At 42.6% G+C, this 12,972-nt stretch overlaps 1 protein-coding gene across 1 annotated transcript in view; it reads left to right on the top strand.

Moving 5' to 3' along the window:
* frmpd3 (FERM and PDZ domain containing 3) overlaps nt 1-12,972 on the top strand; it is a gene marked incomplete at its 3' end in the record, with an annotated part of 52,500 nt that overhangs the window by 17,066 nt on the left and 22,462 nt on the right. Inside the window, exon 6 of the mRNA XM_084085804.1 lies at nt 9,764-9,871. Within this exon, the coding sequence (XP_083941930.1) occupies nt 9,764-9,871 (108 nt within the window). The remainder of the gene's footprint in view (nt 1-9,763; nt 9,872-12,972) is intronic.

Here is a 12,972-nt window from a genome sequence, read left to right as displayed (position 1 = left end):
TTTGTATATTTAGGCTATTTGTCATATCTGCCCTGTGCAACTTCAAAGCCTAAAAGCCAAACGGAAAAGTATTTTTTTATTCATAATGCTCCGGTGTTCAACGTCAAAAACACAATTAAATCGTCAATCGCAATTATTTGTGTGACAATTAATCGTCATGTAAAATGTCATAATTGTGACAGCCCTATTGATGTCGGACACAGAAATATGGCATCAGTCTTTGCTGTTTCATGCCTTCACACACACCACTGTAGGCCTTCACACACACACACACACACACACACACACACACACACACACACACACACACACACACACACACACACACACACACACACACACACACACACACCACTGTAGGCCTTCACACACACCACTAGGCATTCACACACACACACACACACACACACACACACACACACACACACACACACACACACACACACACACACACACACACACACACACACACACACACACACACACACACACACACACACACACACCACTGTAGCCTTTCACACACACACACACACACACACACACACACACACACCACTGTAGGCATTCACACACACACGCATACCAGTGTCAGGGTTGCCAGATCTGCTTATTATAATTTCCCCGCAATATTTTATTTGAAAATAGCCGATCTACAAGCTCACAACGCGTCGCATCGCGTCGCTCACAACGCGTCGCATCGCGATCGGCTATTTTCAAATAGCTGATGTATATGTTAAAGTGCTCATGCGGCCATAGTCGCTTCTTTTGGGCTTGTTTTCCTAGACCTGTTTGCTTGTTTCTCTCACAGAATCTGGCAACACTGACCACTGTACGCCTTCCTTCACACTCTGCTCACGTCCCAACGTCCGCTTTCTCCTTCTCACATCGGTGCTCATTTCACCCCCAACCAAGTCAGTCAAGCCCCAGTAGACAGTGGCAGAAGAGGCACTTGAGTACACTACCACAGTGTAAAATATACTTAAAGTAGCAAAAGTACTCATTATGCAGAATGCCCATTGCAGAATCATATCCTGCTTGGACTATAATGAATGACAATTAACCACTTGAGCCCTATTTTATTTTTGAACAGCTGAAGTATAAGATAGGGCTTAAGTGGTTGTATTTATGTTTTGTAATAGTAATCTAAAACTAAAAGTAACTCAAGTTTTCAAATAGTTGTAGTGAAGCCAAAACTACTATATGTGTCTCTTAGATTTATAGTGGAGCAGAAGTAAAAAAAGGATTACAAAATACTCAAAGTGAAAAAATACCTAGTACAGTACTTGAGTAAATGTACTTAGTTACTTTCCACTGCTGTGTTCCATCACACGCCTTCACTCACGTCCTTCTCTCCTTTTTGCCTTCCTCACATGGGTGCACATTTCTTCTGCCGACCACGTCAGCTACAGTAAGCCCCAATAAAGCCTCTGTCTATGTACAGTCAAACTGCTTTGTTACTTTCCACCACTGCAAGTCAGCTATAAAGCTCCCAATATCCAGTGTCTGTGTACAACAGCTTGTTTCATTAAGGACTGGAGCGTTTGGTTCAGAGCTGTGTGGCTTCACTATGATCAATGGGTGTCATCTTCTCCTTTAGGAGTCTCAAAGGGAGACGGCTGTACTTCTAAAACGCCTCACACGCAAAAAAGAAGAAGTTACAACTTAATAATGTTGTATTTGTCCCTGTTTTGGCTGTTTAAAGTCAAATTTCTCCTGCACTGTAAAAGGAAGAGCTTTGCCCAGGTGTCAAGATTTGCTGGCAAGCCAATGAAACCATGGAGCTTGAGTTAGGGCTCTTGCTCACTGAATCCCTGTTTTTCATCCAAAATTGCACAAAACATGACCTCACATTATGTCAATCATGTTTACACACAAGCCATATATATATATATAATATATATATTTGTTCAAAATATCATTTTTTATATATTTTTGGTTAATTGCCCAGCCCTAGGCATGACTGTAATGACTTGAGAGTAAATCCTTCTGGAGCCTGCAGGAGGTAAAATAGCGGCATCTTCTGGGCCACTAATGGGAACTGCACGCTTACTAGAGATTCAATGAAATAGGCTTCAAATCCAGCGGAGATTGCTTGCCGCCCGGACTGTGGGCTACAATACTCATGGGACATGTGGAGTCACTTGAACAACACACACTCAGGCTTAATCCATGCTGTGTTGTGATCAAAGAACCCCTGCTGGGTTTAAGACGCGTGCTAGCTGATAACACAAGCCTAATAATAACAGAAACCTCATCATAAAAAAAGGGAATCATTCAGGGAACAACTCTGACACGTTCTTTTGAGCAAAGATCCACTGGGAAAAGAAGAAGTGGTACTGTGTAGGCGAAGCGACAGACGGGGAAACGGATCAAAGCGCTGCAGCGTGGCTCTTTAAAGGTGTCATTTTTCATTCCTCCTCACTGAGTACAGCTGTGCAACAGTTAAATAATTGATAATTGATTTTATAAAAGAAATTAAAACAGAGATTTTGGGGGGAAATTTGAAATTCTTCTTTTTAATTGTGAAAATAGCTCTGTAGAATGTAGATCAATGGTTCTCAACCTTTTTAACACAATGCCTGCCAGAGTTTTTTCAGAACAGTCTGTAGCCTCTGCCAGGGTTTTGCCATGATTTTGGTACCTGTTCGCGTAGCCACAGATTTTTTTCCTCCAGTATGATTGATCCCCAGATGGTTTCTAATCACAGATGAGATTCAGGTGTGGTTTCACAAATGTCAACGAGGTCATTTTGACCTCGTTGACATGTGTTGTTTGATGTTTCAATATAGCTCAAAACCAGTAGTTTTAAACCAAAAAACAAAGTGAATTGTTTGTCCGTTTGAATTTTAACATTGAAGTGAATGGAGCAGCAAATCTTCGAACATTTTAGCTCCTAATCTGTTCGTAATTCGACAAGGGTTGAAATTATAAAAAAAATCATTTTTTTTTTTTTTTTCCTTTTTTTCAAAGACGTATATATACGTCTTTGGCGGACAACAGCTGATTATTAAAAGACGTATATATACGTCTTTGGCAGGTAATCAGTTAATTATCAAGGACCCCAGTTTATTATGCATTATAGGCCATGGACCCCCATGTGATATCATTTTGTCCTCTGGGAGCGTAATCTACACTCAGTATTAATCTAGAGAGTGTAGAGTGTATAATATGCTCTCAGAGTTACAGGACCGATAGGGGTCCATTTTGGACCCCTGGTTGGTGCCCGGACCCCCACTTTGAGAAATACTGTCGACGAAGCGACAAACCACAGCGCGGTTATTTAATGCTGCTGCAGCCTACACAATTACTATTTGAACCCATTAAGACCGGGAACGCATCTGTGTCATTTTTAGATTTCTTTGGCTATTCAAAAATAGCAGATATACAAGCTTGTCGTGCGGCACCGAGTGCCGAACGACGAGCTTGTAGATCTGCTATTTTGAAGATGAGGAGCATATGGCTCATGGATATGGACCACCAGGTCCATGCTAAGCCCTGCTAAGCCCTGGATTCATCAAGAATGTCATTACTACTACCCATGGAAGCCCGAGCCTTCCAGGCTATACCTGTCAATACGGAACACAACCAGGAATCAATATCACGCATTGCTAATGCCAGTGGTGTAAAGTAACTAAGTACATTTACTCAAGTACTGTACTTAAGTACAGTTTTGAGGTATTTTGTACTGAAGTATTTCCAATTCAGTACTTTTACTTCTACTCCACTACATCTCAGAGGCAAATATTGTACAAGCTCACAATGCGTCGCGATGCGACAAATTGTGAGCTTTTAGATCTGCTATTTTCAAAAGATTTTTATACATTTTATACATTTGAAAACATTCTGCATAATGAGTACTTTCCACTTTTGGTACTTTAAGTACATTTTGAAACCAATACTTTTGTACTTTTACTCAAGTGGATTTTTAAATTCCGGACTTTCACTTGTAACAGAGTACTTCTACATTGCAGTATTACCACTTTGGTAACTTAAGTAAAAAATATTTTTCCACCACTGGTAGTTGAACAGTTTAAACTATCACATAATGTAAATACTCAAGTAAAGGAAAAGTACCTCTACTTAGTTACTTCCCACTACTGCCATGTGTGAGGTTTGGATTAGACGGGGGGAGAGTGGTGGTCCCTATTCGCCAAGACAGCACGCCACACCGCGGCAGCTGCAATGAATATTTAGAGTAACGAGCGGGGGGTGGACTAATCCCTCATCCTCCTCCTCCTCCTCCTCCTCCTGCTCTGATTCCGTCTTGTAGTTGTAAATCTCATTGATCAGGGTCTGGAGCCAAAGACACGTGGCACAGCATGGGCAGAGACCATGATAGTGTCAGATGTGCCCCGGCCCCGCAGTGAAACGTTTAATCACAAGCTAACCCTCCCCTGTGATGCGGGGCTGCTGCTGCTGCCGACTGCCATCGATCGGGAGGAAGACCTTCTTATCAGCGCGGGCCACCTAACCTGCACACGGACCATTATCGACACGGAGAGAGAGAGAGAGAGAGAGAGAGAGAGAGACATAGAGAGAGAGAGACAGAGACAGAGAGAGAGAGAGATTCTCATATAACACCTCATTTCACCGTGTGTCAAATCGGCTCCATCTCAACCCTGCAGCTTGCGCGCTCGCCTTGGCCTGATGGCGTTGGCTGGTAATGGGAAATAGATAGACTCGGCTCAATGCTAAGTCACCAGGAAAACACAGTGGTGTGTGAGCACAGCGCTCTGTGTCAACGGGGTCGATTTGACGAGACTTGTCCTTTGCATGCTGCAATGCCGGTTTCCCGCCATTTTCACAAATCCCCCCGTCGTTCGATAAACATGGTGAAATAAAGTGTAAACGGTGCATTTGTGCAGTGCCTATATCCAAAGCATTTTAAAATGTGCGTTACATTCACACACACACACACACACACACACACACACACACACACACACACACACACACACACTGCAGAAGAAACCATGCAAGGCAGCAGCCAGGAGCAGTTAGTGGTTTCGCTCCAATTGGAACCTCTCCCTCCACTACATAGCTCCGAGATGAGGTCCCACACAGCTCGGTGCCTGTTGGGCGGGACATTTTAGAATGTTTTCCACGATGCATGATTCTTACCCTTTTCCGCACATCGTATCCAAAAGGTAAAGGTCGTCCCCCCTGCTCTCAGATGTTTTACATTTTAGTATTTAAACACGTGTTTCAATCCGTCGCTTAGATTTTCTTTTCCGCTAGAAGTTAAAACATCTGAGAGCAGGGGGGACGACCTTTACTTTTTGGATACGAAGTGCGGAAAAGGGTAAGGATCATGCATAGTGGAAAATATTCTAAAATGTCCCGCCCAACAGGCACCGAGCTGTGTCTTACGTAAGGGCACTTCGACACTAACGCAGGGGGAGCCGGGAATCGAACCGCGAACCTTCTGATTCCCAAGCGGGCGCGGCGTCTTGGGCCACTGCCGTCCCACTGTTTTTAGATTTAGAGAATGACAATGTGACTTTAATCCCGTCACTGTTAAGGTTATGAGGCGGACCCCAGCACTCTTTCCTAAACCTTGTTCCTATATACTGTAGCTGTTTTACAGACATACTAATTACTTTATTCAACCTTACTGTCAGTGATGGAAAAAGTACAAAAATGTTTACTTAAGTAAAAGTATCAATACTGCAATGTAGAAATACTCTGTTACAAGTAAAAGTCTGGAATAAAAAATGTACTTGAGTAAAAGTACAAAAGTATTGGTATCAAAATGTACTTGAAGTACCAAAAGTAAAAGTACTCATTATGCAGAATGTATCCTTTCAAGTTTTCAAATGCATAAAAAGCTTTTGAGAATAGCAGATCTACAAGCTCACAAGCTTGTAGATCGGCTATTTTCAAATGGCCGAAATGTATATAGGGCTGAAGTGGTTAATGTATGTATGTGTACAAAGTAAGTAGTAACTCATGTTTTCAAATAATTGTAGTGGAGTAAAAGTACAGTACACTATTTTCCTCTGATATGTAGTTGAGTAGAATCAAAAATACTGAAAATTGGAAATACTCCAGTAAAGTAAAAATACCTCAAAATTGTACTTAAGTACAGTACTTGAGAAAATGTACTCAGTTACACCACTGCTTACTGTCTTTCCAATCACATATACAGTATACCAGACTAGCTGACTGTAGTGCGAGTTCATGTAACTCTTGAGGCTGTCATTCAGAGAGAAGAAAAAGAGCCTGACAGAGGAGTATACTGTATCTGATCTTCTGATCAAAGCAGAAACCTCTCGCCTCCATAAAGGAACCCATAATGCTTTGAATGCATTCAATCCCAGCATCCAATTATCCACATACAGGTTAGATCCGGCATAATATCAGTGGTTCTCAAAGGCCGCCATAGCTCTGAGCAGTGGTGGGAAAAGCACTGCATTTCTTTACTTGAGTAAAAGTATCAGTACTGCAATGTAGAGTATTAACATACTCTACCATACAGATGTACTAGTTATATTGTATTAACACTAGAGGTCCCGGCTGGCCCCCTAGCCGCGCAAGGGGCTCTAGTAGCCAAACGCACAGTTTTAACTCGACAGACACGGGCGCGAGGCTCTCGTGTGGTATACGCTGTTGACGTTTCGACACGCAAACCAAAAGCGAAAGCAACGGCGGTGTTTGTTTCGAGACGCGAAAGCGAAAGCAAACCGAGAGACGGATCCATTTCAATGGCCGCCACTTCGTTTATAGTCGCCTGCACTCGCCTCGGGAGGACCCGGATGAACGACACGGACACTCGCCTGCACTCGCCTCGGAGGACAGACATGGCACAGCCACGCATGCGCACCACTCCCAAATGTAAGATAGGATACTCTACCATTCAGTGTAATGATAGTTCATGTAGACACGGAAGGCAGAATATTTATATACTTCATTCACACTCCCCGGACCCCCCCCCCCCCCCCCCCCCCATTCGCTAACAAGTTATACAGTCGTACTCCTTTAAGTCAGTACGTTCAACCTCTTGTCATTCTCATTCGCTACAAGCTAACTTACTCACGCCCTCATACCCACAGTGCAACTCTGGCGGTTCATTTAAGCAGCCTCTGTTCTCTGTTCAGTCTACGACGTGCTTCGCTGTCTAAGCTGGGTGTACAGTGTTTGTTTTCAAATTCCCTCCACCTCCCCGGCCTCCTCCCTGTGGCATTTAGTTCATATTGTTATAGGTTGATTCTGTGTTTGTACTGTGGCTCTATGATTCTGTGTATTGTACTATGTTCTATGGATTGTATATGATTGTGGTAGTTTAATTATGCATTGAAGGTTCAATGTCATGTAAAACTGTATTGTATGCTCTGATCTGGGGGGGTTGTGATTGAAGATCTGTGACATTTTGCACAGGGAATCTTTTAATATCACATGAGCAGAGTCACACGCCAAACTTGAATGCAATATCATTGCATATATGGTAATGGTTAATATGGGAATGGTTAATAAATGGTAAATGGTTCATTAACGGTCTGGTTATTTCTGAGCTGAAGTGTCTAAATGAAATACAGATGTACTAGTTACATTGCATTAACATACCATAACCCTGTCCACGTGACCCGTGGTGTGGTTTAAATCCCCAGAAAAATCATCCCAATAATATTGTTCAATAATGTATATCAAGTATTCATCTCCCCCCAAAAAAATGTCCACAAAGGAGCTTTACAGTACCTGTTTCTTTCTGCTCTATTTTTGCCCTCATTTAGTATTCTAAATCTACATGAATAATTCATTCTTTGATCCACCAGAAGAGTGTGGGTATCCACAGGACGGCTAGCTGAGTGGGTAGAGAGGCCACCTGGGAATCAGAAGGTCCCTGGTTAGCACCCCAGCCCCGGGTCTATGTGTCGAAGTGTCCCTGAGCGAGACACTTAACCTTGTAACTGCCGCCCCCGTAGTGCCCGCTGCTCCAATGATTTAGGACTGGGTTAAATGCAGAGGATGCATTCCACTTATGTGCATAATATACTGTATATACGACAAGTTCCCCAAGAGCGGAGCACGTTTTAGTTTAGTTTAGACCCAAAAGAGAAGTTAGACATTTACCCGGGACCCAAACTAGTGAAAATAGCAGATCTACAAGCTCACAACGCGGCACGAAAAGATCTTCTATTTTCACTACTTCTTAATTATTATTATTAATATTTTTTTTACGGAAATGTATTAGATTCTTTTATTTTATTAATGAAATTGTTTGTGGACATTTTTGGAACAGTTTTTAAATGAATGATTTTTTTTTTAATATCTTTTGAAATAATATATATTCTTTTTTAAATTTAAGAAACGAAAAAGGGGATATTTAATCGCGACCCATAAAAATTGGTCTGCGACCAAGGCATGGGTCCCGAACCCACTGTTTGGGACACAGTGTCCACCAGACGCACCATATAACAAAAACAACAAGCCAGTCACTTCCTCACTGGCGGGACCCGTGGTGGTGTCAGGTTACAGGGGAGCGCCTGTTTTGCATCACTGAACGCCCCTGCAACGTCCCTTATTGAGTATAACGCTGCATTTATTGATTGCCGTTCGGTGTGTGACGTCACACACACGTCTGAGCTGCGTTCTTAAAACACGATTGTTGGAGGAGTGGGCCTTTAAAATAATGTTTTATTCATTATCCACTTGAACCATAGCGTCCCTTTTCTGGGACAAAACAAGAGCTTGGGTGTAGAGGGAAATAGGTGCTGAAGCACAGGGCACCAACCTTTGGGGGGGCACCAACCTTTGGGGGGGCACCAAACGCAGTAAAAAAAAAACGAAAAACGCCGTGCAGCACCCCCCCCCCCCCCCCCCCACCAAACCGGGTCCAAGCACCGGGCACCATGAAGGGTTAATCCGCCCCTGCTTCTACTACTAGATGAACTAGTAGTAGTAAGGTAAGTATAACAAGGCACACAATGGTCGCTCAGCTTAGTGTGCGTTCTCTTGTATTTTCCTTTGTTTTGTTTTGTACTGTGCAAGCACTGCTGAGAGTGTGTAGTGTTGTATTATTGTGTGTTGCATTATGTATTTCTATTAAAGAATTTTGCCAACATACTGATAGTGTTGCTTTGACTTGATGTATCTCCATCATGCTGTCTATCTACTGTACTTTTTTCTTGCCCTGCAATCTGTATTTTAACTGTTGTACTGCTGCTGTCTTTGGTGGCTGAATTTCCCTCGCAGGTTTATCTTATCTTATTGAGCCCTGGGGGACTATAATGCTCAATGAAATATATAGGTTTTAAGGGGTTAAAGTACGTTTAGGATTGTAGCTTTAGAGGGCCATTACACTTTAAAACACGTCTGGGGTCATTGTAATATCTACCTCGGGCTTTTGTGTGCACCGGCTAGACAGTTTTGAAGTTGCTTGATATTTATTTAAAAAGGCATGTGCTCCTCACGTCGTCATTCACAGATGAGGTTCAGAATGTCCTTTTACGAATGGCAGCGGTTTTGTCCCGAGGAAAGACATTGACCTTTTTCTGGCTCGTTCTCACACACACACACACGCGCACGCACGCACGCACGCACGCACGCACGCACGCACGCACGCACGCACGCACGCACGCACGCACGCACGCACACACACACACACACACACACACACACACACACACACACACACACACACACACACACACACACACACACACACACACACACACACACACACACGTGTCATGCATCAAAACACTGCGGAAGGAAGGGTTGTTTTTCACACTGTGTTTTCTCACCTCTCCATCTCTTTCAGACAATGCTCAAGGACGATTCCTTGCTGCTCATACCAAATGTGTTGAAGGTGTTCCTAGAGAATGGACAGATCAAGTCCTTCACGTTCGACAGCCGAACCACTGTTAGGGTATGTATTCACCCTGTTAGGGTATGTATTCACCCTGTTAGGGTACGTATTCACCCTGTTAGGGTACGTATTCACCCTGTTAGGGTACGTATTCACCCTGTTAGGGTACGTATTCACTCTGTTAGGGTACGTATTCACCCTGTTAGGGTACGTATTCACTCTGTTAGGGTATGTATTCACCCTGTTAGGGTGCGTATTCACCCTGTTAGGGTATGTATTCACTCTGTTAGGGTATGTATTCACCCTGTTAGGGTACGTATTCACCCTGTTAGGGTGTGTATTCACCCTGTTAGGGTACGTATTCACCCTGTTAGGGTACGTATTCACTCTGTTAGGGTACATATTCACCCTGTTAGGGTATGTATTCACCCTATTAGGGTACGCATTCACTCTGTTAGGGTACATATTCACCCTGTTAGGGTATGTATTCACCCTGTTAGGGTATGTATTCACCCTGTTAGGGTATGTATTCACCCTCTTAGGGTATGTATTCACTCTCTTAGGGTATGTATTCACTCTCTTAGGGTATGTATTCACCCTGTTAGGGTACGTATTCACTCTGTTAGGTTACGTATTCACCCTGTTAGGGTACGTATTGGTATGTATTCACCCTGTTAGGGTATATATTCACCCTGTTAGGGTACGTATTCACTCTGTTAGGTTACGTATTCACCCTGTTAGGGTACGTATTGGTACGTATTCACCCTGTTAGGGTATATATTCACCCTGTTAGGGTACGTATTCACCCTGTTAGGGTACGTATTCACCCTGTTAGGGTATGTATTCCCCCTGTTAGGGTACGTATTTACTCTGTTAGGTTACGTATTCACCCTGTTAGGGTACGTATTCACCCTGTTAGGGTACGTATTCACCCTCTTAGGGTACGTATTGGTATGTATTCACCCTCTTAGGGTACGTATTCACCCTGTTAGGGTATATATTCACCCGGTTAGGGTACGTATTCACCCTGTTAGGGTACGTATTCACCCTGTTAGGGTATGCATTCCCCCTCTTAGGGCAGTGTTAATTTTGTTGACTAAGATTAAGACTAAAAGCCTAAGATTTTTATATTTAGTTGACTAAAGACTAGACTAAGACTAAACAATTTCAGATGACTAAAATAGGACTGAATCTAAATGGTGTGTTTTTCAAAAGACTAAGACTAAATCAGAATTTGCTGTCAAAATGAACACTGTCTTAGGGTATGTATTCACCCTCTTAGGGTATGTCTTCTATTCACCCTGTTAAGGGTATGTATATTCACTCCTGTATTCAACATTTAACTTGAGTACAAAGGTATTGACATCAATAGACTTTAAATTAGCGAAAGTGAAAGTGCTCATCATGCAGAACGTCCCGTTTTCAGAGATTTCTCTCAAAGGTTTTTCCGAATTTGTCAAAATCTTTCAAAAAAGTAGCAGATCTAAAAGAATGTCCCTATTAATGACATACAACAATGCAGAGAGCGCAGACAGAGGAGTCATTACTGTCTGTGACTCTCCTCCTCCTAGACTCATTAACTCTATTAGATTTCAGAAACCCTTTCCTCTGCTGCAGAAATGGAGCAGGCCTTTAAAGCCTGTCAGCCTAATTCAATAGAATTACAGTACAATGCCGTCGCTGTCGCTTTGGAAACCTCGTACGTCCACCACAACAGTTACTTTCAGGATAATGGAAAAAAAAGAACCTATCTTCCGATGAATCCAATGTAGTCAATATTTATAATAAAAAAAACGACATTCTTAATCACTTTCACGTTCACTTAAATATATATATATCGTCTCTGTCGGGTGGAAAATGTCCAAAACTGTTCAAAAACATACTTTTGCTGCTTTGGTGTCTGCTGTAGTATGAACAAGTATCCTCCTATAATTCTACAAACCTCTGTCTCTCTGTGCTGTGCGCACAAAAACGCCCGGTTCTCCTCAGTGGCTGGACCAATTGATCTGAATTTGCACACAGCCATTGACCATTACCATGTGCACGGAACTGCGAAGCCCGTTTTTTGATTTCACCAAATCTCAGCTGTTTATTAGCGTTTTTGTGTAAAAGAATCGCCATGGTTACGGGGCTGCCCAGCTATGGGACGAACTGCCTCCCGGGTTGCCAGATCATGTGCGCATACCCCCCCACGGATGCGTCGACCGGGTATGGACTAGTGGCATTAATTTACGGAAAAACACCAAAAAGTTAAAATATGGAGATAAGAGGTTTCTGCCCTGCCAGCGACGATAATATTGTTCAATAGCCGATGCCATGCGTTGTGAGCTTGTAGATCAGCTATTTTTTGCCACTATTGACGAAGTATGAAGATACAAGGTTTCCGGCCGACAGCAATGATGTGTAATACAGCTCAATAAAACACTGGCATGGTTTAAATCCGGGGTCTTCAACAGGGGATCTGGGACCCCTAGGGGGTCCTCAGAGTTACTACAGAAGCCAAATCTTTGTGTGATAGGAAATAGGAACTTATTTTTTTACATTAATGTAACACCCGTCCCAGGTAGCTATGAGGTTTCTTGTGTAGTAGTACTCTGGGCGGGGCCTGGGTTCGTTTTAATAAAATGGCGCGACTACCTGTAGTCTAACTTTTTAACTATTTTAATCTGTACTTATTTATTTTTAATTCAACTGGCTGGTGCCTCCAAATAAAGTTAGAATATAATGAAATGATACTCCTTTAAAGTATGTTTTTACTTGTTTCCTGCTTTTAAACTACTTTTTTAAACAGGCATTAATCAACATGAATTATATTATTACCATACATGAATTATCTACGAGCTATGACACAACAAGGTTACTTTACCTTTAACTACCTAATGTAGGCAGGGATGTTTATTCACCAAAAAACAATAGTCTCTCAATGCAGCATGAAATAAAAGCATAACAAGAATTGTGAATAAATGTGGTCAAACAAATAACAGGTCACACACAATAATGGGCCCCACTCGCACTCACACACACACACACCTGACTGCAACTCAATGTTCTTTTAGTGACCCTAACTGAATGCTTGGGTTGCAGGCCTGAGTCGTGGCTTGGGTGCGTTGAGGCCTAAAACGGTAGTGGCCGCTTCACTTGTTCTCCAAGCAGAAAATAAA

Source organism: Gymnoscopelus microlampas (assembly GCF_963454915.1).
Source record: "Gymnoscopelus microlampas genome assembly, chromosome: 18".
Lineage (NCBI taxonomy): Eukaryota > Metazoa > Chordata > Actinopteri > Myctophiformes > Myctophidae > Gymnoscopelus > Gymnoscopelus microlampas.
The sequence above is the reverse complement of the archived record's forward strand: the minus strand, read 5'-3'. Positions and strand labels throughout refer to the sequence as shown.